This window comes from Bubalus bubalis, chromosome 7, assembly GCF_019923935.1.
Source record: "Bubalus bubalis isolate 160015118507 breed Murrah chromosome 7, NDDB_SH_1, whole genome shotgun sequence".
Taxonomy (NCBI): domain Eukaryota; kingdom Metazoa; phylum Chordata; class Mammalia; order Artiodactyla; family Bovidae; genus Bubalus; species Bubalus bubalis.
Genome location: NC_059163.1, coordinates 28,884,674 through 28,909,857, shown reverse-complemented (window position 1 = coordinate 28,909,857; position 25,184 = coordinate 28,884,674). Strand labels below are relative to the sequence as shown.

Genomic DNA, 25,184 nt, shown 5'->3' with positions numbered 1-25,184 from the left:
CAACAATTATATGCCAATAAAATGGACAACGTGGAAGAAATAGACAAATTCTTAGAAAAGTACAACTTTCCAAAACTTGACCAGGAAGAAATAGAAAATCTTAACAGACCCATCACAAGCATGGAAATTGAAACTGTAATCAAAAATCTTCCAGCAAACAAAAGCCCAGGTCCAGACGGCTTCACAGCTGAATTCTACCAAAAATTTAGAGAAGAGCTAACACCTATCCTGCTCAAACTCTTCCAGAAAATTGCAGAGGAAGGTAAACTTCCAAGCTCATTCTATGAGGCCACCATCACCCTAATACCAAAACCTGACAAAGATCCCACAAAAAAAGAAAACTACAGGCCAATATCACTGATGAACATAGACACAAAAATCCTTAACAAAATTCTAGCAATCAGAATCCAACAGCACATTAAAAAGATCATACACCATGACCAAGTGGGCTTTATCCCAGGGATGCAAGGATTCTTCAATATCCGCAAATCAATCAATGTAATACACCACATTAACAAATTGAAAAATAAAAACCATATGATTATCTCAATAGATGCAGAGAAAGCCTTTGACAAAATTCAACATCCATTTATGATAAAAACTCTACAGAAAGCAGGAATAGAAGGAACATACCTCAACATAATAAAAGCTATATATGACAAACCCACAGCAAACATTATCCTCAATGGTGAAAAATTGAAAGCATTTCCTCTAAAGTCAGGAACAAGACAAGGGTGCCCACTTTCACCATTACTATTCAACATAGTTTTGGAAGTTTTGGCCACAGCAATCAGAGCAGAAAAAGAAATAAAGGGAATCCAAATTGGAAAAGAAGAAGTAAAACTCTCACTATTTGCAGATGACATGATCCTCTACATAGAAAACCCTAAAGACTCCACCAGAAAATTACTAGAACTAATTAATGACTATAGTAAAGTTGCAGGATATAAAATCAACACCCAGAAATCCCTTGCATTCCTATACACTAATAATGAGAAAACAGAAAGAGAAATTAAGGAAACAATTCCATTCACCATTGCAACGGAAAGAATAAAATACTTAGGAATATATCTACCTAAAGAAACTAAAGACCTATATATAGAAAACTATAAAACACTGGTGAAAGAAATCAAAGAGGACAGTAACAGATGGAGAAATATACCATGTTCATGGATCAGAAGAATCAATATAGTGAAAATGAGTATACTACCCAAAGCAATTTATAGATTCAATGCAATCCCTATCAAGCTACCAACGGTATTCTTCACAGAGCTAGAACAAATAATTTCACAATTTGTATGGAAATACAAAAAACCTCGAATAGCCAAAGCGATCTTGAGAAAGAAGAATGGAACTGGAGGAATCAACCTACCTGACTTCAGGCTCTACTACAAAGCCACAGTCATCAAGACAGTATGGTACTGGCACAAAGACAGAAATATTGATCAATGGAACAAAATAGAAAGCCCAGAGATAAATCCACGCACATATGGACACCTTATCTTTGACAAAGGAGGCAAGAATATACAATGGATTAAAGACAATCTCTTTAACAAGTGGTGCTGGGAAAACTGGTCAACCACTTGTAAAAGAATGAAACTAGAACACTTTCTAACACCATACACAAAAATAAACTCAAAATGGATTAAAGATCTAAACGTAAGACCAGAAACTATAAAACTCCTAGAGGAGAACATAGGCAAAACACTCTCTGACATACATCACAGCAGGATCCTCTATGACCCACCTCCCAGAATATTGGAAATAAAAGCAAAAATAAACAAATGGGACCTAATTAACCTTAAAAGCTTCTGCACATCAAAGGAAACTATTAGCAAGGTGAAAAGACAGCCTTCAGAATGGGAGAAGATAATAGCAAATGAAGCAACTGACAAACAACTAATCTCGAGAATATACAAGCAACTCCTACAGCTCAACTCCAGAAAAATAAATGACCCAATCAAAAAATGGGCCAAAGAACTAAATAGACATTTCTCCAAAGAAGACATCCAGATGGCTAACAAACACATGAAAAGATGCTCAACATCACTCATTATCAGAGAAATGCAAATCAAAACCACTATGAGGTACCATTTCACACCAGTCAGAATGGCTGCGATCCAAAAGTCTACAAGTAATAAATGCTGGAGAGGGTGTGGAGAAAAGGGAACCCTCTTCCACTGTTGGTGGGAATGCAAACTAGTACAGCCACTATGGAGAACAGTGTGGAGATTCCTTAAAAAACTGGAAATAGAACCGCCTTATGATTCAGCAATCCCACTGCTGGGCATACACACTGAGGAAACCAGAAGGGAAAGAGACACGTGTACCCCAATGTTCATCGCAGCACTGTTTATAATAGCCAGGACATGGAAGCAACCTAGATGTCCATCAGCAGATGAATGGATAAGAAAGCAGTGGTACATATACACAATGGAGTATTACTCAGCCATTAAAAAGAATACATTTGAATCAGTTCTAATGAGGTGGATGAAACTGGAGCCTATTATACAGAGTGAAGTAAGCCAGAAAGAAAAACACCAATACAGTATACTAACGCATATATATGGAATTTAGAAAGATGGTAACAATAACCCTGTGTACGAGACAGCATAAGAGGCACTGATGTATAGAAGAGTCTTATGGACTCTGTGGGAGAGGGAGAGGGTGGGAAGATTTGGGAGAATGGCATTGAAACATGTAAAATATCATGTATGAAATGAGTTGCCAGTCCAGGTTCAATGCACGATACTGGATGCTTGGGGCTAGTGCACTGGGACGACCCAGAGGGATGGTATGGGGAGGGAGGAGGGAGGAGGGTTCAGGATGGGGAGCACATGTATACCTGTGGTGGATTCATTTTGATATTTGGCAAAACTAATAAAATTATGTAAAGTTTAAAAATAAAATAAAATTTAAAAAAATTAAAAAAAGATAATGAGATGAAAATCATATAAATTAAAAAAAATAAAATAAAATCCAGTATTCATTAATGAATGCTATCTATCAGAAATATTTCTTCATTATCATGAATTTCTGTAATTTTTTTCAGGGTTATAGTGGCCTGCGGAAAATATTCACCAGAAGAAGTTTAATTATTAATAGTAATTACTTGGAAAGAATATAAAAGGATTATTCAATTCTCTCAAATGATAGAACACCTTCTATTAAGTTTATCTGAAATAATGAAGACTGTTAGATCCATATCTTTTCTTATTTTCTTTAGCTACATTAAATGTCAGACTCTTCAGAGGAGTTTACTAGATGCAGGTAGGGAATTCTGTTAATAACCTACAGATCCTCATGCCAGGAGGTGAAACATCATGACAAAACTTCATAGATAGAAAAAAGAGAATTAATTTATTGGGGAAACACAAGCAGGAAACACACACGGGGAAACACACACATCTTACTTCCAGTCTAGATGAGAGAATGATATATTTTGAACTTGCATTTAAAATTGGATAAATTATTTTAGATTGAGCAATAGTGTTTATAGACTAAAATCATGAGCTACATTATTCAGTACCTACTATGTCCCAGGCACTGTGCTCATTGCTTCACACATAGGCTTTCATTTAATCCTAACCATTATCCAGTGTAGTAAAGGTGATTAACATTTGATTGATAAAGATACAAAAACACTGAGTGCTTAAGTTAGTTTCTCAAGGCCATATTCAGTATCAGAGCTAGAGGCTGAACTCAGAATAACTGTCTCCAAAGCCTTTCCTTGTTAATATTGCTATTGATACGGTTTCTTTATTAAATAGATAGTGGCTAAACTCTTTAGACTTAGCGACTGAACAATAGCAAACTCTTTAGAAGCTATTGGTATAAGAAGGAAGACATGTTTTCAATAGAGAGCATGTGTATATGTACATAGTGAGCGAGAGTGATGAAGATGTTGAGTGAATCCTAGATGTATGAGATATTGTCTTTGCCACATTAAGACTAGCAAAGTACTAATGTTTATAGTTGTTCCTACTACCAGCATTTGATTTTCTTAGTGTTCTTTGGGTGTGCTAGTAACTTCTAGTAGCAGTTATTTAATTAAAAAGTCAAGTTTAGTTAACTCGGAAGTGTCAATACTGATACGTGTAACATTTGTTGGCCAATGACAGATAAGAATATATATTTGACAGATTTCAACTACATGATGTTTTGGACTAGAAATAAATCATTCACAGAATACAGCTTAAATACAAGAAAAGTTCTCAGTTGCTCAGTCATGTCCAACTCTTCGTGGCTCCATGGACTGAAGCCCACCAGAATCCTTTGCTCATGGGATTCTCCAGGCAAGGATACCAGAGTGGGTTGCCATGCCCTCCTCCAGGGGATCTTCCTGACCCAGGTATTGAACCACGTTTCTTACATCTCCTGAACTGCAGGCAGATTCTTCACCACCAGAGACACCCGGGAAGCCCAAATACAAGAAAATATATATTCTTATAAAATTTATCCTGATTTATGATGTAAACAAAAACAGATCTGGAAATTTATGAGTGAATAAATAAATGTAGATTTAAATTGTAAAAAGGGGATTTCAACTTGGAAAATTTCCTCTTTTGCAAATAAAAATCTCATTTTTTTCCCCCCAGCCATGCACCAAACAAATGGCCAGAATTATCTAGACGAGAACTTAAGAGCTGTGTAAGTTTTATTATCAAAATTTTTAATTGAAATTTACACTCATGTTATTTTGTAGGGGAGTAGGGCAGTGATATAACAAGACTGATGGAGGAAAGGGGTTTGATTGGCTTCAACATTCACACAAGTGTTCTGTTTCAGCACTAACATTATGGTTGCACAGTTTCTTCAGAAACTGACTTATGAAGAAGTACAAATCACAGTTCAAGAGTTGCTAGATCTTGCAGAAAAGTGCAAGAGCCTCAAGTCACATGAATTACCTTCAGAATCCTGTCACCAGTTGGTAGGTGAATCATGTTCTGCCTTTTTCTCCCTATTTAAAAAAGAAAAAAAACAAAAACAAAACTAAATTGCAAACAAAAGATGTTGCTATGGGATGGGTTGATTGAATAATCAAGCAAGCGATTTTAAAGCAAAATATGTACATGAGTCACACTCAAGATATAATCTTTGCAGGTTTATGAACCTACAGTTTATTAAGCTCATATCTAGGAGATCCCATTCTGAGAACCAAAGGCTTGAGAGAATGAATTATACCCTAGAATGTCAGCGTGTTCATCTAAGTTGATTGCTCTTTCTCTGTCACTAGAGTACTATTGTCTGACATCTCATATGAAGATTCCTGGGAAATTAAAATACTGATTTAGAAAAGTGTCTAAGAGAATATAAAAAAGAAGAAGAAAGTGAATATTATTATAGGTTTTTTTCCCGCTTAGTAGAAAATCTTGAAAATTACTATTGTCTTTTATAAAGTGTGTATTTTGTGATTATAAAAATTCTTTTTTGTTAAACTCTTTATTACATTTGTTGCAATATTGTTTTTATTGTTTGTGTTCTGGTTTTTTGGCTGTGAGGCATATGGGATCTTAACTCCTTGGTCAGGAATTGAACCCGTACCCCATGCATTGGAAGGTGAAGTTTTAGCCACTGGACTACCAGAGAAGTCCCAGAAAAATTATTGATAAACATATCAACAAAGTCTTATAATCTACATTTTTTGGATCAATTATTCTTATATCCACAATTTAAATACAAATAGTTTTCTTCTTTATTTGTAGGTTTTTTCCACTCTATCTTCTTGGGCTAAAACCTGTCTATTTTTTATTAGAATCTAAGTAGTCATAGGAAAGGGCTTCTCAGGTACTGCTAGTAGTGAAAGAGCCGCCTGCCAGTGCACCAGACATGAGTTCAATCCCTGGGTCGGGAAGATTCCCTGGAGGAGGGTGTGGCAACCCACTCCAGTATTCTTGCCTGGAGGATCCCATGGACAGAGGAGCCTGGAGGGCTACAGTCCAAGGGTTTGCAGAGTCGGACACGACTGAAGCGACTTAGCAGGGCACACACTCAGTCATAGAAAAATCATTAGCCTTATTAGAAACACACTTTACATGAAATACTTCTGCACTTATTGTACAGTGATTTCTTCTTATTTCTACTTCAAGAGATGACCTTTTTCTGACTTTATCCCCTAAATCTGGAATGCTGTTTGAGGTTTATAGCATCCCACACATTTACTGCCATCCAAAGGCATTTGAAAACTGAATCATTACATTTCTGTTAGAATATCTGACACTGAATACACATTGCCTTAGAGCTCAATTTTTAAAATAAGTCCCCATGGAAACCAACTAAAAGCCATCATGAAACAAGGAAAGCAAGCCATCACATATTTCTTGGTGGATAATTCTTATTAAAAATTCCTTGATTTCTTTAGGCCCTGGCCATTTTGGCTTATGCTTATTTTAACACCTCTCAGCTGTATGAAAATGAAACACTTATATAAGTAGGGAGAGAATGATAAATTCTATTTGGCCAATGTCTAGCACATGAGACTTTACAACCTTTTAAAAGACTTTTGCTCAAAAGAGCTATGTCCAAGGACTACTGGATACGGAGTATAAGATTATACACTCAGTTGCCTTTTCTTTATAATTCCTGAACTCTTCTATGGTTAGGAATGTGGACCATACATGCCTTCCCTCATGTTATTATTTCCTTCTACAGATGACTACCTTCCTAGAGCATATTTGCAATAATGAAGGAATGGCTGACAAGCATGTATTTTCTGACTGTTGCAATATAAATAAGACAGCAAGACATAAGTGTTTCCTATTACACAAAAAGGATGATGCAGGTTACAGTGAAATGTTCCAGATTTCAAATCCTGAGCAGATCTGTGAGATGGGCAAAGAGAGTTAAGTGCCAGTGAAAGACAGACAGGTAAGTCACCTTTCCTTGCCAGGTCTTTGAAAAAGAGTATTTTCTAATTTTGAAGAGAGATTTTTAGATAAAGCCTCTGAGTACACAATGCTTTATTATATAAAAATAAAGTAAAAATTTGAGCTACAATTTATTTTTTTCCCTCAGAATGACAATGGTCTTAGTGAACCCTGGAGGGCATGAAAATGTCTGTCATGAAACACTAAAAATGACTAGGATCTGTAAAGGACCCACCTCCTTAAGGGTTAGATTGCTCAGACCAGTAGCAAATGATGTTGAAAATGACGATCTAGTAGGCAAAGCATAATAGGCAGAGTATTGGGAATAGAGCACAGGTAACAGCTTAGGCAAGGGGCCAGTACTTGGGAGGTTCACCGAGGTATAACAGGAGGGATATCTGACAGGCATAGACTCTGTCATTGGGAACCTAGGAATAAACAATAAGGGTAGATTGGACAGAGATCAGTTTTCAAGAACTCTGATTCTATAATTCTTGCCTACAGTGGATAGCATTGTAGCCCATGGGTAGGTATGCTCATATTTTGGTTTCTTAGTTAGCATAGATGTCTATCTTTAGAGACTTACAAGAAAGAAGCTGGGGTTCAGAGGCAGGAAACCAATACCAAGAGAGACAAAAATGACAGAAATCCAAAGCTTCCGTTCTCAAGGAATGCAGTTCTGGTCATTTGGTCAAGACAGACAGACACCAGGAATAAAGGAAGGATCTGAGTGCTGGATATAGTGCAAGAAGCATGGTGCTGATCCTATTATTCACAATTTTGGATTTTAGACATTAAACTCTACACCAGAAATGAATGAACAGACCTGGTGACTTGATGCTGAACAACGTAAACACCTTTAATTCAACCGTCCAGAGGCAGAAATCCCCCAGGAGTTACTGAGCCTTCAAGAAGAACTTAAATGGCCCAGTCACTTAGGGTGAAAGGATTAAGGGACAGCAGGTTGGACAAGTTCTAAGTTGCCTGACATGAGGGGCAACCAAATGTGAAACTAAATATGAGCTTGGCTACCTATTTACTAGCCATTTGAGGTGAGAGCTATAAAATCAGGTTTGGGTTGAACATTCAGAGATTATAAAACCTAACTAACACTCAGGCAGTGAATCTAATCTCTTCTTGAACATTTAGAATTAAATCAGTTACTGCTGTTGTTTAGCCAATAAGTCGTGTCTGACTCTTTGCAACACCATGGACTGTAGCCCTCTAGACTCCTCTGTCCATGGGATTTTCCAGGCAAGAGTATTGGAGTGGGTTGCCATTTCCTTCTCCAAAGTCAGTATTGAGGAGTTATTTTATATGCTAATTTAACTTAAGTGCATACAGCTATACATATTCAGGGGAAAATAATTTTTTGATTACTTGGTTCATATTATAAGCCAACAACTTTGTTTAATTCTCAATCAAAGAAACAGTAACATATCAAAGCTGGAGGAAAAGTCAGCTATTTTGGTCTTATCAAAAGATAGTATATTATACATGTATACTTTCTTGTATATTTGGATTATCTAAGGAGCTTTCAAAAACAGTTTTGATCATGGTAAAATTTTATTATATATCTTACTTTAGTACCCAACTTCCAACCAAGTGTGACTCTGTGTTACTTTACAATAGGATCTTCTATTATATTTTTAAATGGCTCTGATTATTAGAAAGTTTTTTCCTCATACAAAGTTCAACTTTGCCTTTGGAGATTTGAAATTAGATTGGTTTGTACTGAAAATTCTTGAAAGGAACTAAGTTCAGTTCAGTTCAGTCGCTCAGTTGTGTCCGATTCTGCGACCCCATGAATCGCAGCAGGCCAGGCCTCCCTGTCCATCACCAACTCCCGGAGTTCACCCAAACCCATGTCCATTGAGTTGGTGATGCCATCCAGCCATCTCATCTTCTGTTGTGCCCTTCTCCTCTTGCCCCCAATCCCTCCCAGCATCAGAATCTTTTCCAATGAGTCAACTCTTCGCATGAGGTGGCCAAAGTATTGGAGTTTCAGCTTTAGCATCAGTCCTTCCAATGAACACCCAGGACTGATCTTTAGAATGGACTGGTTGGATCTCCTTGCAATCCAAGGGACTCACAAGAGTCTTCTCCAACACCACAGTTCAAAAGCATCAGTTCTTCGGTGCTCAGCTTTCTTCACAGTCCAACTCTCACATCCATACATGACCACTGGAAAAACCATAGCCTTGACTAGACGAATCTTTGTTGGCAAAGTAATGTCTCTGCTTTTGAATATGATATCTAGGTTGGTTATAACTTTCCTTCCAAGGAGTAAGTGTCTTTTAATTTCATGGCTGCAATCACCATCTGCAGTGATTTTGGAGCCCCCAAAATAAAGGCTGACACTGTTTCCACTGTTTTCCCATCTATTTCCCATGAAGTGATGGGACCGGATGCCATGATCTTCGTTTTCTGAATGTTGAGCTTTAAGCCAACTTTTTCACTCTCCACTTTCACTTTCATCAAGAAGCTTTTGAGTTCCTCTTCACTTTCTGCCATAAGGGTGGTGTCATCTGCATATCTGAGGTTATTGATATTTCTCCCTGTAATCTTGATTCCAGCTTGTGCTTCTTCCAGCCCAGCGTTTCTCATGATGTACTCTGCATATAAGTTAAATAAATAGGGTGACAATATACAGCCTTGACGTACTCCTTTTCCTATTTGGAACCAGTCTGTTGTTCCATGTCCAGTTCTAACTGTTGCTTCCTGACCTGCATATAGGTTTCTCAAGAGGCAGGTCAGGTGGTCTGGTATTCCCATCTCTTTCAGAATTTTCCACAGTTTATTGTGACCCATACAGTCAAAGGCTTTGGCATAGTCAATAGGGCAAAATAGATGTTTTTCTAGAACTCTCTTGCTTTTTCAATGATCCAGCGGATGTTGGCAATTTGGTCTCAGGTTCTTCTGCCTTTTCTAAATCCAGCTTGAACATCTGGAAGTTCACGGTTCATGTATTGCTGAAGCCTGGCTTGGAGAATTTTGAGCATTACTTTAACTATGGTGTGAGATGAGTGCAATTTTGCAGTAGTTTGAGCATTCTTTGGCATTGCCTTTCTTTGGGATTGGAATAAAAACTGACCTTTTCCAGTCCTGTGGCCACTGCTGAGTTTTCCAAATGTGCTGGCATATTGAGTGCAGCACTTTCATAGCATCATCTTTTAGGATTTGAAATAGCTCAACTGGAATTCCATCACCTCCACTAGCTTTGTTTGTAGTGATGCTTTCTAAGGCCCACTTGACTTCTCATTCCAGAATATCTGGCTCTAGGTGAGTGATCACACCATTGTGATTATCTGGGTCATGAAGATCTTTCTTAGTTTAGATTAGTACCCAATATAAAACAATGATACTGAATGACTCTATTGAGATTTCCTATTGGCCAAGAATTTTGTCTTTTCTTGAGTGGAAGCTATATCTTAATAATATAAATTCTGCTTTTTTTTTTCCCCCTACAAGTTAGGCTTAAGAAACTTTGCTGAAATGAAACAAGTCTGTTGATTAAATTTTCAAGAGTAAGCAGGTTGAGTCTGGGGTGAAGGTTGTGGGGAGAACACCATTTTATCTCCTTTCGCTTAAGTTGTTGTTTAGTCGCTAAGTTGTGAATGACTCTTTTGTGACTCCATGGGCTGAACCTCACCAGGCTCCTCTGTCCATGGTATTTCTCAGACAAGAATACTGGAGTGGGTAGCCATTCCCCTCTCTAGGGGATCTTCCTGACCCAGCGATCAAACCCACATCCCCTACATAGTAGGCAGATTCTTTATCACTGAGCCACCTGGGAAGCCCCCTTTGAATATACTACCCCTGAAAATAAATAAAGCCTGACTATACTTTCATTTTGGCTTTTTTCTTAATTGGGTGCTCTGGCACTTGGCCTCTCAGCCTTCTCCAGCTCAGCTCAGCTCAGCTCCTGACAACTTTCCTCTAAGAAGTAACTCAGAAATGAAAGTTACTTCTATTTTGGAGCTATACCACCTGGAGCGTGTGTTTCAAAGGTTACTTCAAAAAAGAAGGAGAACAAAGAACTGTGCAAAGTAATTAACAGCCAAGCCTAGAAGTGGTATATAGCATGTTTATTCATATTTCATTGATTAGAACTCAGTTACATGTTCCCACTTAACTGCAAGGGAGGCTTGAAAGGAAACTTTCCTGTGATTATAAGAGAAAATGGATTTGTTTGAGCCTTAAGCCAGTTTTTGTCTGCAATGTCAACCTTCATTGGGTATTTGTGTGTGGGAGGAGGGGTAGGGAGTAAGTAATTTGAGCAAGATTTGTGGAATAGTGTGAGGAGATATGATGATAAGTGAAAGGCAGGCTTGGTGCCCAGGCTCCATAGTGAGTGAAAAGAATGAATTTGAGAGGGACTTTCCTGGTGGTCTGGGGTTTCCAGGTGGTCCTAGAGGTAAAGAACCCACCCTCCAATGCAGGAGAAATAAGAGACATGGGTTCTGTTCCTGGGTCAGGAAGATTCCCTGGAGAAGAGCATGGCAACCCACTCCAGTGTTCTTGCCTGGAGAATCCAATGGACAGAGGAGCCTGGAGGACTATAGTCCATAGGAATGCAGAGTCAGACACGACTAAAGTGGCTTAGCAAGCACGCAAGCACTATGTGGTGATTAAGACTCTGAACTCGAAATGCAGTGGGCATTGGTTCGATTGCTGTTGGGAAACTATGATCCCACATTTTACAAAATGGGACCTAAAAAATGTAAAAAAAGAGAAAAGAATGAATTTGAGAAGCAAATTAATACTCAGATTTATTCATAAACCCAAATATTGAGTGACATATCTTGGAGGACAATGGCATAAACTTTCGTAGTCTAGAAAGAACTTACAAATGATCTTGACAGATTCCTCTTCATCCACCAATAACTTCTAAATTTAGTTTCCCTTTACCAGCTGTACTATCCTCCATTTACAATCAGTTTAAGCTATTGAACTTTCTACTTTTACTACTTATATAAAAATGAACACTTTAGTGATTTCCTTTTCTCACTGGCCCAGAAGATACAGTGGATTACTTCTTTACTAACATGTGCTGCTGTTGCTGCTGCTGCTAAGTCGCTTCAGTCGTGTCCGACTCTGTGCGACCCCATAGACGGCAGCCCACCAGGACCCGCCATCCCTGGGATTCTCCAGGCAAGAACACTGGAGTGGGTTGCCATTTCCTTCTCCAATGCATGAAAGTGAAAAGTGAAAGTGAAGTCGCTCAGTCGTGTCCGACTCTTCGCGACCCCATGGACTGCAGCCCACCAGGCTCCTCCATCCATGGGATTTTCCAGGCAAGAGTACTGGAGTGGGGTGCCATTGCCTTCTCCCGGATTACTTCTTGGGCGCTGTCTAACCTCACAACGACCTGTCTGTTGTGAACTTTTGATACATTTAAGTGTTAGTGGTATCCTATTTCTGTTACCATGAAATTCTAGAAGTTTCAGGTCAACAAAACTAAATGAATCATAAGTTCTTAAGAAACAGTGTCAGAACATGTTCTTGAATTCCAAATTATATTATTCCATAATAATTCCATTATTATGACTTTGTATTTGTCAAATTATAGGTACATTTATGAAACTTCTAGGAAGCACCCATTCTTGTATGGACCCACTATTTTAACCATGTCTGTTTGCTATGAAACAGCTGTTCAGTCATGTTGCCAAGAAGAAAATAAGACTGAATGCTTCCAGACAAAGGAAAATTATTTATATGTCAACTGTTATTTAGGAACTTGTTATGCTAAGTGAGGACTGTGGACCGGCAGCATGTGAATCACCTTGCAGCTTGTTAAAGATGCAGAATGAAGCTCTTCTCTAGACCTGCTGAATAAGACATCATTTTAACAAGATACTCAGGCCATTCATATAGTCCTCAAAATTTGAGAGGCATGATCCAGCACAAATATCACTACATAATATGTATTTAATACTTCAGTTATTATTTCTGCATAGCAAAACACCCCAACATCTTTTTATTCTCATATTACCTTATTTAATAATAAATTAAATGGTGTCACTGACTTGGCTGGTTTGGGCTTCCTCACAGCATGGCAGCCTGAGGGCAGCTGGACTGCCAACATATGGCCAGAGTCTCAGGAATGCGTATTCTTATGGATAAAGCAGAAGTTGTATGGCCTTTTATGACCAAGCCTCAAAAGTTACCCTTATTATACTCTATTGGCTGAAATACCACAAAACTTTGAAGGAGAAAGTAAATACACCGTAACAAAAGCTCATTGTAAGAAAAACATGAGATAGAAGACTTTATTTTAGCTAACCCTGGAAAATACTGTTAGCCACACATTTAATTTTAACCAGATGGCATTTTCTCCTTCATTGAATAGACATAAATCAGTGATTAGTTCCATGATAAAACTTTTTAATGTATGCTCATTAAAGGTTCTGGATACCAACATAAAACAACTGTCTTAAGAAGGCACACCAGATGGATTTTTTGAAGGTCACACTGAAATGAACAGTAGTTTGATAATCAATGCAGTACCACCGTTTTCTTGCTGTTTTCTTTGATCTCTTCAGTGAGAATTTCTCTCATAATCCTCTCAACCCCTATTTCTCTATTCCTTTAACTATGTTTCTCCTATTGAGCTCCTCATCTTCTACCTTGTGTAAGAAATTAAATAGTGTATCTAAAGAGTCCCTACCATATACTAAGTATGCAATAATCATAGTTATCTTTAAAGCTACACACACACACGTATATTTCTTACCTCTCTTCCATTCTTCCCCTGGAACTGGAGTTAACTCCAGTTCCTTCAGAAGCAAATTCTGAATTCCTAAGCAGGACAGTTTTTTTTTTCCCTCCTTTTGGTTTCATATTATTAAAAACAAAAAAACAAGTGATTGTGTAGACTTATGTTTCATTACCAGGCATTTGGGAAGAATGAACTTTTTCATGACTTTAGCTTTTTCAGCTAATTTGTTACAAAGTTTTCTTAATTTTAACCCTTTTAAGAGGAAATTTTTCCTTAATGTATAATATGCCCTTATAATTTTAAAAAATTTTTATTGGTGTATAGTTGATTTATAATGTTACATTGCTTTCTGCTGTATAGCAAAGTTAATTAGTTATACATATACATAGACTGACTCTTTTTTAGATTCTACCCCCATAAAAGTCTTTACACAGTATTGAGTAGAGTTCCTTGTGCTATGCACTAGTGCCTTATTAGTTATCTAGTTTATATATAGTTAAGTCGCTTGCTCAGTTGTGTCTGACTCTTTGCGACCCTGTGGACTGTAGCCCACCAGGCTCCTCCGTCCATGGGATTCTCCAGGCAAGAATACTGGAGTGGGTTGCCATTTCCTTCTCCAGGGGATCTTCCTGACCCAGGGATCAAACCCAGGACTCCCGGATTGCAGGCAGACGCTTTAACCTCTGAGCCACCAGGGAAGCCCAATTTATATATAGTAGTGTGTGTATGTCAGTCCAAATCTCCCAATAAATATATCCCTCCCTTCTACTTTCCCTGTTGGTAGCCATAAGTTTGTTTTCTATATCTGTGACTCTATTTCTGTTTTATAAATAAATTCATTTGTACTACTAATTCAGATTGCACATATAAGCAATGTCATATATTCGTCTTTCTCTGTCTGACTTTACTTCAAACATAAGCAGGTGCTTTTGAATTAGTTCTTTTCTCCTCTCCCTTGCTCTATGATGGTTACAGTCCTGCTTGCCTCCAGAATGTCTGTTCCCAGTTCTTAGTCCTTACCCAGAGAAGACTGCATAGTCAGTCATGTTAAAGTGATGTCTTTGATCACAGAATATGCTTTATGAGTTAAGCCTTCACAGACTCTCTTGTGAAGAAGAGAATAACCTTATTTGTGTTTGATTTCAAATAAGTGCAACACAACAAAATAAAAATAAAATAATAATTGTACTTATAATTAATTATAAAGTATAAATATTATCATAGTGCCAGATTTGTGATTTGAATATTGCCTCTGTATGCATTTTTAATTTGTTCTTTAAAAATGCATTGTAAGATATTGTTACCCAAAGTAAAATTAATATATGGTCAATATAATGTTTTAAGTCAATATATAGAGCTATCTGAAATGTTTAAATGTTACTTATATTCTCACCACACAGAGATACTAATTTCAGTATATTTATTTTTATTCATTTTTTTTCATTCACAGGTTTTATTTTGTACATTCTTGTGACCAAATTGAATATACAGTTTTGAATAGAAACTTAAACATATGTACTTTACATTAAAAGTGTACATCTTTTCAAGAATAATGTGCCATTATTCACTTAGGCATCTCTATTCTTTTGAGACATTTTTTCTCTAAAATTTTGCTACCATAGCAAGGCATACATGTTCTTCTTTTTGCATAATTATACTTTTGTTTATTCAGAGACATTTATTTGGAATAGAGTTTCAAAAGTCAAAATTCTGAGTTAAAGAATATAAAGATTTTGGGGGACTCCATTAATTTATATTGCAAAACTGGAGCATATATTATAGTAAGCATTTAAAGACATGTTCAAGATGACAGGGTTAGTAACTTGAATAAAACCTAAATACAACTGTAAGACATTATTGAAATTTATTCTATAGGCTCTCTGGATTCTTGTTTGTTCACTGTCTTGTTCTCATTTATACATCAAATGTCTAAGTTAAGGGACAAGCGATCTCTGGAGAAGTGAGTGCTATTTTGTAAAAAACAAACAAACCCAAAAAACAACAAGAAAACAAAACCTTCACCAAATTATGCTTTTACATTTGGTCTCATAGGTAAGACAATAAAAACTTTCTAATTTTGAGAAGATACATGATTTTTTTTTTCTCTTATTTACTAACCATGAGGTGAACTTTTTCATTTATTACCATAGTTCTTTGAAGAGTCATTTTTCTAATTACAGCTGGAACCCATCAGAAAGTACGTTAGAGCAATATCTTTGAGGCATCACCATTTTTGTGAAATTGGGATTAGATTCAACCACAAAGTAGCAACAGCTGTGTAAGTTACTTACTTAGATTTGTGGACTTTGCTGCTTTCGATCAATTGAACTCATTGAAAAATCATCTATCTTTTGTTCACTAATGTCTCTCAGCACAAACCTGGTTCCTTTCTCTACAGGTGGGCTACTCGGCTATTCAACAGGGCACCCTGGGCTATGCTTCATATTGCACAGTCCTTGTCTCCACTCACTGTCTCCTGTCTTAATATCTTCCAGCAGCTCAAATTTTTAAGGCTCTTCTCCAGTGTACAAAAGATTCTCTATATTCAGATTCATACCCTTAGTTGTTCTGTATGGTTAAGGCTGGAGGACAGAAGGTATTTTTCTCTTGGAAGATAAGAAAGATTTTGGCTCTAATGTCACAAAAAAAAAACAGAAAAATTGAGTGGTGTTTTTTGGGGTGGGAATAGAGGAGTGTGGGGTGGGAGGAGAATTTGATGTCACTCAATGTGTCTCTTTCTTGGCCCAGATTTTGTTTCTGTTTACCCCTGAATGCATGCATCTTCCTTATATTACCTTCTTACCCATTTTAGGACAATATCACATTGCCTGGAAGCTCAGTTCTTATAAGGCAAGCCTGTTTATCATGGTTCATTGGTAAAGAATCCTCCTGCCAAGGAGGAGACGAGGTTCGATCTCTGGGTCAGGAAGGAATGGCAACCCACTCCAGTATTCTTGCCTGGGAAATCCCATGGACAGAAGGACCTGGCAAGCTACAGTCCTTGGGGTCACAAAAGAATTGGACATAGCTTAGTGACTAAAGAACAACAGAACAAAAAAACTTTCAGGGATGTTGTTCAGTTGTCAACAGAGAGGGGCAAAGGAGAACCAAACCTTTTATAATTAATGTCTTTATGGAAAAGAATTTATTTGGAAATAGGTCAGATAAATTCCCAAAGTACTTGTCCAAGCAACTCAACTTCTTTAAGCAATAATCTGAGTAATGACAATGACCGTACTTACACAATTATGAACTGAATAATTTTCATTTTGTGACTTAGATTTTTGTATGGCTCTGGATCACTGAAGAAATAGAAAACATAATATGCAACTATCTTCATCCTACATTTGCAAATGTAGTTCTATTCTTTTGATTACTCATTGAACTAGGACTAATTTTAGAAAGAATTGAATCAAAAAATTAAAAAATGCACTTTTGTCCCCCCAGGGAATTGGTTCTGTTGACTAAAAAGCCACCTAAAGCTAATTTTTCTGAAATTGTCAAGCTGTCCATGGATTTTAAAAATTTGCATCTGATATGCTGTGAAGGAAATGCAGTAGTGTGTGTACTTGGCAGGGTAAGATTTTCTCTTTTCTTAAAACTCATCTCAACTTATTTCTTAAATAAATATTATAAATATTTATAAATATAATTAATATATACCATGTAAATATGGTATATAATAAATATTAAAGAGCAATTATTACTTCTTAATATTACCAGTAGAATGATGTCTCCTCTCTTTTCTCTTCTCATGCAACATTTTTTTCTTTCTTTCTGTCCCTCCCTCCATCACCCTTCTTCCTTCCCTTTCCCTCCTTCCTCAATCTGTCTTACTTTACTTTATTATTTTATTCTTAAATTTTTAGAGTTGACTGTTAATTTCCTCCCAAATTGTGACTGTATTTCATTCATCTTTGAATTTCTAGCAAGTCCTATAATTGCAAACTATACCCTGAGGCCATATCAGCCTGGAGGGAAGAAGAAACCACCAAAACAAAGATATGGCAACAAGAGGCAAGGGCTGGGGCATGGGCAACATAGGATTTATCTGCCCCAGGTTCGAATATAAAGTCTCAAAACCCCAGAGAAGGAAAATATTGTAGCTGTTAAAAACCCAATAAGGGTTTAGTAAATTACAATCATATACAAGTCGTGTTCCTATCCATTCTGCAAGTTTGAAAACTAATAGTTTTCATCACAATTAAAAAATAAAGCAGAAGCAAAGTAAGAATAACATGATTTCAGAGAGAAATCCTTTTCTCTTAAGAGCAGGAAGCCCCACCTCCAACCATTTTAATCCCATTACGCAACAGATTCCTGGGTTGTTCAGTGGGGAAAGAATCTGCCTGCAATGCAGGAGATGAAAATGTGGGTCCAATCCCTGGGGCAGGAAGATCCTCTGGAGGAGGGCATGGCAACCCACTCTAGTATTCTAGGCTGGATAATTCCATGGACAGAGGAGCCTGGTGGGCTATAGTCTATGGGGTCACAGAGAGTCTGACACAACTGAAGCACACAGGCACACAACAGATTAAGAGATGTGGGTAACAATTGTAGTTAAAATAGAAAAATCATTGACTAGAACACTCAATAGAATCCTAGACTTCTTAGTCCTCAAATATTTACTTTGCCAGAACAGAGAGTTGGGCTAAGGCCATAGCTTTTCCTTGGCAGCTGTTGCAGCTGGCCATTACTTGCCGAGGTCAGTGCCATGTTCATCTTGAGCAGTTGTAAAGGCGGTGGCTGCCACTGTGAATTCCAGCCTGGAGACAGGCAATGTGAAGTTGTTCCTTGGAGTGGTTTCTGAATGGCAAGAATCTCAACTGATACTGGAAGGAATACTGTCCTGCCCACTTAGAAGTCCTGCTGGCTCTTCAGGATAGGCTCTCAGACTTCTGTCTGCATGAAGATTATGTGAATTTGGGGGGAAATTACAGGGAACTTTGAGGCCTATCCATGGTTGTTAAAATAAGACAAAATTGCTTAAGTCCTTTAACACATAAACAATACCTATTCCAAATTGGTAACTCGAGAACAGCTTCCATTATAGTCTATACTGTGACAGACATGGGATTCCCTCATAGCTCCATCAGCAAAGAATCTGCCTGCAATGTAGGAGACCTGGGTTCAATTCCTGGGTCAGAAAGACCCCCTGGAGAAGGAAATGGGTTCCTTCTCCCAGTCCAGTATTCTTGCCTGGGAAATCCCATGGACAGAGGAGCCTGGTGGGCTACAGTTAATGGGATCACAAGAGTCAGACATGACTTAGTGACTAAACTGCTGAAACCATGTGACAGATGTACTAGAACCATCTCCAGTTATTTAATAGTATTGGCTAATATTCTAACCAATATAAAATAACTATGGTTACTTCTGGCACCTGCCATATTCCAGACTATAAAGGTAAAAGGTTTAGAGTTATTGGCTTCACAAAGAAATTGTTTACATGTAATTTTTCATCCTTTTTTAGAGGTCGTTTTGCTTTGTTTCAATTAGGGTGGATTCTGAACATTAGTAAATATTCTTTTATCTCCTAAAGATGATCATTTGATTTATATTGTTTGACTTATCCATTGGTGAATTATCTTAAAAGATTTATTCATTTTTGCCCATCTTTACATTGCTCAAGTCAATCTTATTTTACTCTATCTCTAGCCTTTCTCTCTCTCTCTGCCGTTCTCTATGTATATTATACATATATAAGTCAAATTTTTGCATTTATGTTTAAATGTGAACTGGATCTGGAACTTTTTTTTTTGGCACATACTTGATCAGGTTTTGGTATCCAGTTATGCTCACTTCTAAGAAATGGATTAGAATTTTTTTCCTTTTGAATTCTCTGAAATAAATATTACTGTAACCTATCTATTTTGTGAGGGTTTGTCTGGAAGCTGGAACAGGGATAGAGATACAACCTGGTGTGACAGCTTCTCCATTTCTTCTGTTATGGATTCATTTAAATGTTTTCTCAGCTAATCTTCATTATTCATGAATTCTGTCCTTGTGAATTCACCTTCATGCCAAAATTTTTTTGTAACCCCGAAATCAATACTCACAGCACTCTGTGGTCATTCCCAGAAACTTGTGCATGTTCAAAGCAGTGGAAATTTAAGTTGTCTGATGCACATGGTTCCAGCTGCAATAGAACAAGGCGATGCTCTCTGCCTTCCCATTGTAGCTCTCATGCTGTAAAGAAATGTTCATTTAATGCCATGTTTTCTGCATTTTTGTTGATGATTTAGCTGTTTAAAATGGCCCTGCATATAATACTGAAGAATTTCCCAGTGTCCCTAAGCACGAGAAGCTGTGTTGTGCCTTGAAGAAAGACTATATATTTTAAATAAGCTTTGTTCATGCATAAGTAACAGTGTTAGTGGCTGTGAGTTCAATGTGAATAAATTGCCAATACTCAGGAGTCCCCCTTCCTTCTTGCTTTGCTTCCTAAGGTTTCAGTTAACCATCGTCAACTTCCATCTGAAAATAGTAAACAGAAAAATCCAAAAATAAACAATTCCTAAGATTTAAATTATGCACCATTCTGATCAGCAAGATGAAATCTTGTGCCATCTTGTTCCATCTCATCTGGGATGTGAATCATCTCTTTGTCTAGCATTTCCTGTGGGTTAGTCATGATAGTCATATAGGTCCCCAGATTGGCTGCCCTGGGATCACGGTGATTGGGTTCAAGTCACACATTGATCTTAGTGGGTAAGCGTAGTGATGCTGGCCAAAGAGAAGCTGTAAAGTGCATCCTTTAGGTGGAAAGGTGAAAGTTCTCCTTAATAGGGAAAGAAAGAAAATCATATGCTGAGGTCACCAAGATCTATGGTAAGAACAAATCTTTTATCTGTGAAATTGTGAAGAAGGAAAAATAAATTCGTGTTAGTTTTGTTGTCACACATCAAACTGCCAAAGTTTTGGCTACAGTTCATGATAAGTGCTTAGTTAGTTAAGATAGAAAAGGCATTAAAATTGAACAATTAGGTATTTTGAGAGAGACCACATTCACGTAACTTTTATTACATTATATTGCTATAATTTTATTATGTTACTTTTGTTAATCTCTTACTGTGCCTAATTTATAAATTAAACTTTATCATATGCATGCATGTACAGGAAAAAATATAGAAGGTTTGGTACTATCTGCAGCTTTAGGCATCCACTAGGGGATATTGGAGTGTCTCCCCTGCAGTAAACAGGGATGGGAGGACTGCTGTATATTAAATAAGGAGTTTTAAAACAGAAACATACACAAAACAAGGGTTATGTCTTGATTTGTTGATGAACATGTGCCCAGAGACTTGTAGAAACTTTATCCTCTTTTTCCTCTAGGGCAGATGATTTAATATTCACGAATTCAGTGTTTATAACTACTGTGAATAATGAGACTCAACTGTCCTTATTTTTGTCAGGGCTTGAAATATACGCTTTCCTTTAAAACTTCTCCTTCACTAGTTTTTTCTCATTTAGGAATAGAGTTCTGCCTGACAATATTATTATTGGATAACTAAAAACATCAATTATGTAACTCTACCTCCTTATCCTTTTAATTAATCAGTTTTGCAAAAGGATTGTTTAATTTATTATTCTTTCCCAAGATAGTGTTCTTGGAAAATGGAGTAAGACTATTCCAGTCTTACAAATAGGTGGAGCATGCGAAGAGTTGACTCATTGGAAATGACTCTGATGCTGGGAAGGATTGGGGGCAGGAGGAAAAGGGGACGATAGAGGATGAGATGGCTGGATAGCATCACCGACTCGATGGACATGAGTCTGAGTGAACCCCAGGAGATGGTGATGGACAGGGAGGCCTGGCGTGCTGTGATTCATGGGGTCGCAAAGAGTCGGACATGATTGAGCGACTGAACTGAACTGAACTGAGTCAGAAGTGATTTATGTCATTTCTTTTGTTGTTGTTTTTCAGTTGCTAAGTCTTGTCCAACTCTTTGCAACCCCATGGACTGCAGTATGGCAGGCTCCTCTGTTCTTCACCAGCTCCTGGAGTTTGCTCAAATTGATGTCTGTTGAGTCAGTGATGCCATCTAACTATCTCATCCTCTGCTGCCCCTTCTCTTTTTGCCTTCAGTCTTTCACAGCATCAGGGACTTTACTAGTGTGTCTTTTCCAATGTCATTTCTCGGCCTGGCCTATACAATCTCCTGGCCAAAACACTCCCAATCTGAGGGCAATGTTAGAATCTATAGGTGGATGATGACAGAGCCTTTGCCAGCCTTGTTGCCAGAAGTACTGCCCAATGCCTCCCCTTTCAACAGGACTTTATTGAAACAGATTTGATCCTAGTAAGCCACTGAGGGCAGGCTTGTCTCCTAACTAATGTAGACATTCTCCCTATTGATCTCAACCTGACCCAATAATGCAACTTTTACTTACCACTCTCAGATCTAGACTTTTGGTACATTCTCCTTCTCTCCTGATCCCTTGATCTTTATCTCAACTAAATATTCCCAGTAAGTTTGAAATATCCTAATATATATCATTTCCCAAGTATGTCATGGTCTTCACCTCTAAGACTCTTTATAGACAAATATGGATAATTCTAGTATGCTTTTTTCTCTCCATTTGTTTCCAACTAACTTATATTTGTCATTCAAGACTGAAATCATTCAAGATCTTTACTCTAATTTTATCAGGTTGGAATTGCAATCTCTCTTTTCTCATTCAAAGTATAATATACATATTTCTCTAACAATTTATTTTATAATGCATTGTTTTGTTGTTTAATTATTTAAACTCTCCAACTAGACCTGTGAGTTCCTTAAGTGTAGAGATTAGTTTGCTCATATATACATGTACTAATTTGTGTGTGTGTGTGCGTTCAGTTCAGTTCAGTCACTCAGTTGTGTCCAACTCTTTGCGACACCATGGACTGCAGCACGCCAGGCCTCCCTATCCATCACCAACCCCGGGAGCCTACTCAAACTCATGTCCATTCTGTCGATGATGCCATCCAACTATCTCATCCTCTGTCATCCCCTTCTCCTCCTGCCTTCAATCATTCCCAGCATCAGGGTCTTTTCCAATGAGTCGGTTCTTCGCATCAGGTGGCCAAAGTATTTCATCTCCAACTTCAGTCCTTCCAACGAATATTCAGGACTGATTTCCTTTAGAATGGACTGGTTGGATCTCCTTGCAGTCCAAGGGACTCTCAAGAGTCTTCTTCAACACCACAGTTCAAAAGTATCAGTTCTTTGGTGCTCAGCTTTCTTTGTAGTCCAACTCTCAAATCCATACATGACTACCAGAAAAACTATAGCCTTGACTAGATGGACTTTTGTTGATAAAGTAATGTCTCTGCTTTTTAATATGCCGTCTAGGTTGGCCATAGCTTTTCTTCCAAGGAGCAAGCATCTTCTAATTTCATGGCTGCAGTCACCATCTGCAGTGATTTTAGAGGCCCCCAAAGTAACGTCTGTCACTGTTTCCACTGTTTCCCCATCTATTTGCTAAGAAGTGATGGGACTGGATGCCATGATCTTAGTTTTCTGAATGTTGAGTTTTATGCCAGCTTTTTCACTCTTTTCTTTCACTTTCATCAAGAGACTCTTTAGTTCTTATTTGCTTTCTGCCATAAGGGTGGTGTCATCTACATAACTGAGGTTACTGACACTTCTCCTGGCAAGCCTGGCATTTTGAATGATGTTCTCTGCATATAAGTTAAGTAAGCAGAGTGACAATATACACCCTGACGTACTTCTTTCCCTATTTGGAACCAGTATGTTGTTCCATGTCCAGTTCTAACTGCTGCTTCTTGACCTGCATACAGATTTCTCAGGAGGAAGGTCAGGTGGTCTGGTATTCCCATCTCTTTCAGAATTTTCTACAGTTTATTGTGATCCACACAGTCAAAGGCTTTGGAGTAGTCAATAGGGCAAAATAGATGTTTTTCTGGAACCTTCTTCCTTTTTTGATGAGCCAACGGATGTTGGCAGTTTGATCTCTGGTTCCTCTGCCTTTTCTAAATCCAGTTTGAACATCTGGAGGTTCACGGTTCATGTACTGTTGAAGCCTGGCTTGGAGAATTTTGAGCATTACTTTGCTAGTGTGTGATATGAGTGCAATTGCGTAGTAGTTTGAGCATTCTTTGGCATTGCCTTTCTTTGGGATTGGAATGAAAACTGACCTTTTCCAGTCCTGTGGCCACTACTGAGTTTTCCAGATTTGTTGGCATATTGAGTGCAGCACTTTCACAGCATCATCTTTTAGGATTTGAAATAACTCAACTGGAATTCCATCACCTCCACTAGCTTTGTTCATAGTGATGCTTCCTAAGGCCCACTTGACTTCTCTTTCCAGGATATCTAACTCAAGGTGAGTGGTCACACCATTGTGGTTATCTGGGTCATGAAGATTTTTTTTGTATAGTTCTTCTGTGTATTCTTGCCATCAGGAAGATTCCCTGGAGAAGGCAATGTCTACCCTTCTCCAGTATTCTTGCCTGGAGAATTCCATGAACAGAGGGGCCTGGTGGCCTACAGTCCATGGGGTGGCAAAGAGTTGGGCACAACTGAGCGACTAATACTTTTACTTCTACTTTTAACATATAAGTAAATATGTAAGTGTAATAGTAATATTATGATAATGTATATAGAAAATGACAGGGACCAAATGTTTTCTCAACTGGGATCCTAAAACAATAACAATAGCAAGTGATAAAACTTTTTATTTGTATTTTGTTGGGCTAAACTTGAAAACAGTAATGCAATCTGTCTTCCTTTAAGTTCTTTGAGAGCTGTGAGACTCTCACAGTAAGAAAGTAGAGAAGCTTTCTTACTAGAAAGAGTCAGTATAAATGGCCTTTCTGGTCTTTCAGTTTGCCAAGAAAAAAGCAATATAAGGCTAAGTTTTTCTCTGCTTTTCTCAATAAAAATAAATATGTTCAGAATGAAGTCATCAAAAATAACTAATTCCCTTTCTGTTTTATAGAGTCAGCTTATGAACTACATCTGCTCTAAACAGGCTATTCTGTCTAGCAAATTCACTCCATGCTGTGAACTGCCAGAACCATTCCGTGGAGAATGCATTATCAACTCAGAAAACGACAACAAACCTGATCTCTCATCCCTGCCCCTTCGCAGGTTTACAGAGGATCAGTCTGTATGCAAACAATTCACTGACAAGCAAGATTTCTTCCTACAAGGGTAATAAGGCATTTTGTAAAACCTTAATAAAGGGATATTGTAGTTATGGATTCTTTGGGAGAAGTTGCAAACTTGAATGATGGCAGAGGATAGTCAATATCAGTCAATGGTTAAATGGCCAAGAAGATATGCTCTGTGGAATCCAAGGTGGCAGCTACTATTTGGCTCTAGCTGCTTGTGGCCATCTGGGAATGTAGGCTTTGGGTGGTTGGATCAACTGCATTTGGAGGGAGGTTGAAGGTCTCTTGAGTTCTAAATGTAGACAACCAATATAGGAATTTTTAAAAACAAAGTGAGTGTCAAGTGTGTGCAAGCTTTGCTTTGAGAGACTTAGAGTCATGTTTAAGTAAGGGCCTCAGAGATTAGTATGGCCAGCTCTTCTGATTATTTTAATACCTACTATCAAAGCCATTGCACAGCATTTCAAGATTAAAG

The 25,184-nt window shown here is 37.8% G+C and overlaps 1 protein-coding gene across 1 annotated transcript in view; it reads left to right on the top strand.

Annotated features, from left to right (window-relative positions):
* The first annotated feature begins 3,112 nt into the window (after positions 1-3,112).
* LOC102411166 (alpha-fetoprotein-like) overlaps positions 3,113-25,184 on the top strand; it is a 36,695-nt gene continuing 14,623 nt past the window's right edge. The window contains 9 exon segments of the mRNA XM_025289912.3: positions 3,113-3,270; positions 4,599-4,650; positions 4,789-4,930; positions 6,652-6,852; positions 8,313-8,323; positions 12,439-12,586; positions 15,768-15,865; positions 17,035-17,164; positions 24,535-24,749. Of these exon segments, the coding sequence (XP_025145697.3) occupies positions 3,150-3,270; positions 4,599-4,650; positions 4,789-4,930; positions 6,652-6,852; positions 8,313-8,323; positions 12,439-12,586; positions 15,768-15,865; positions 17,035-17,164; positions 24,535-24,749 (1,118 nt within the window). The 5' untranslated portion in view covers positions 3,113-3,149.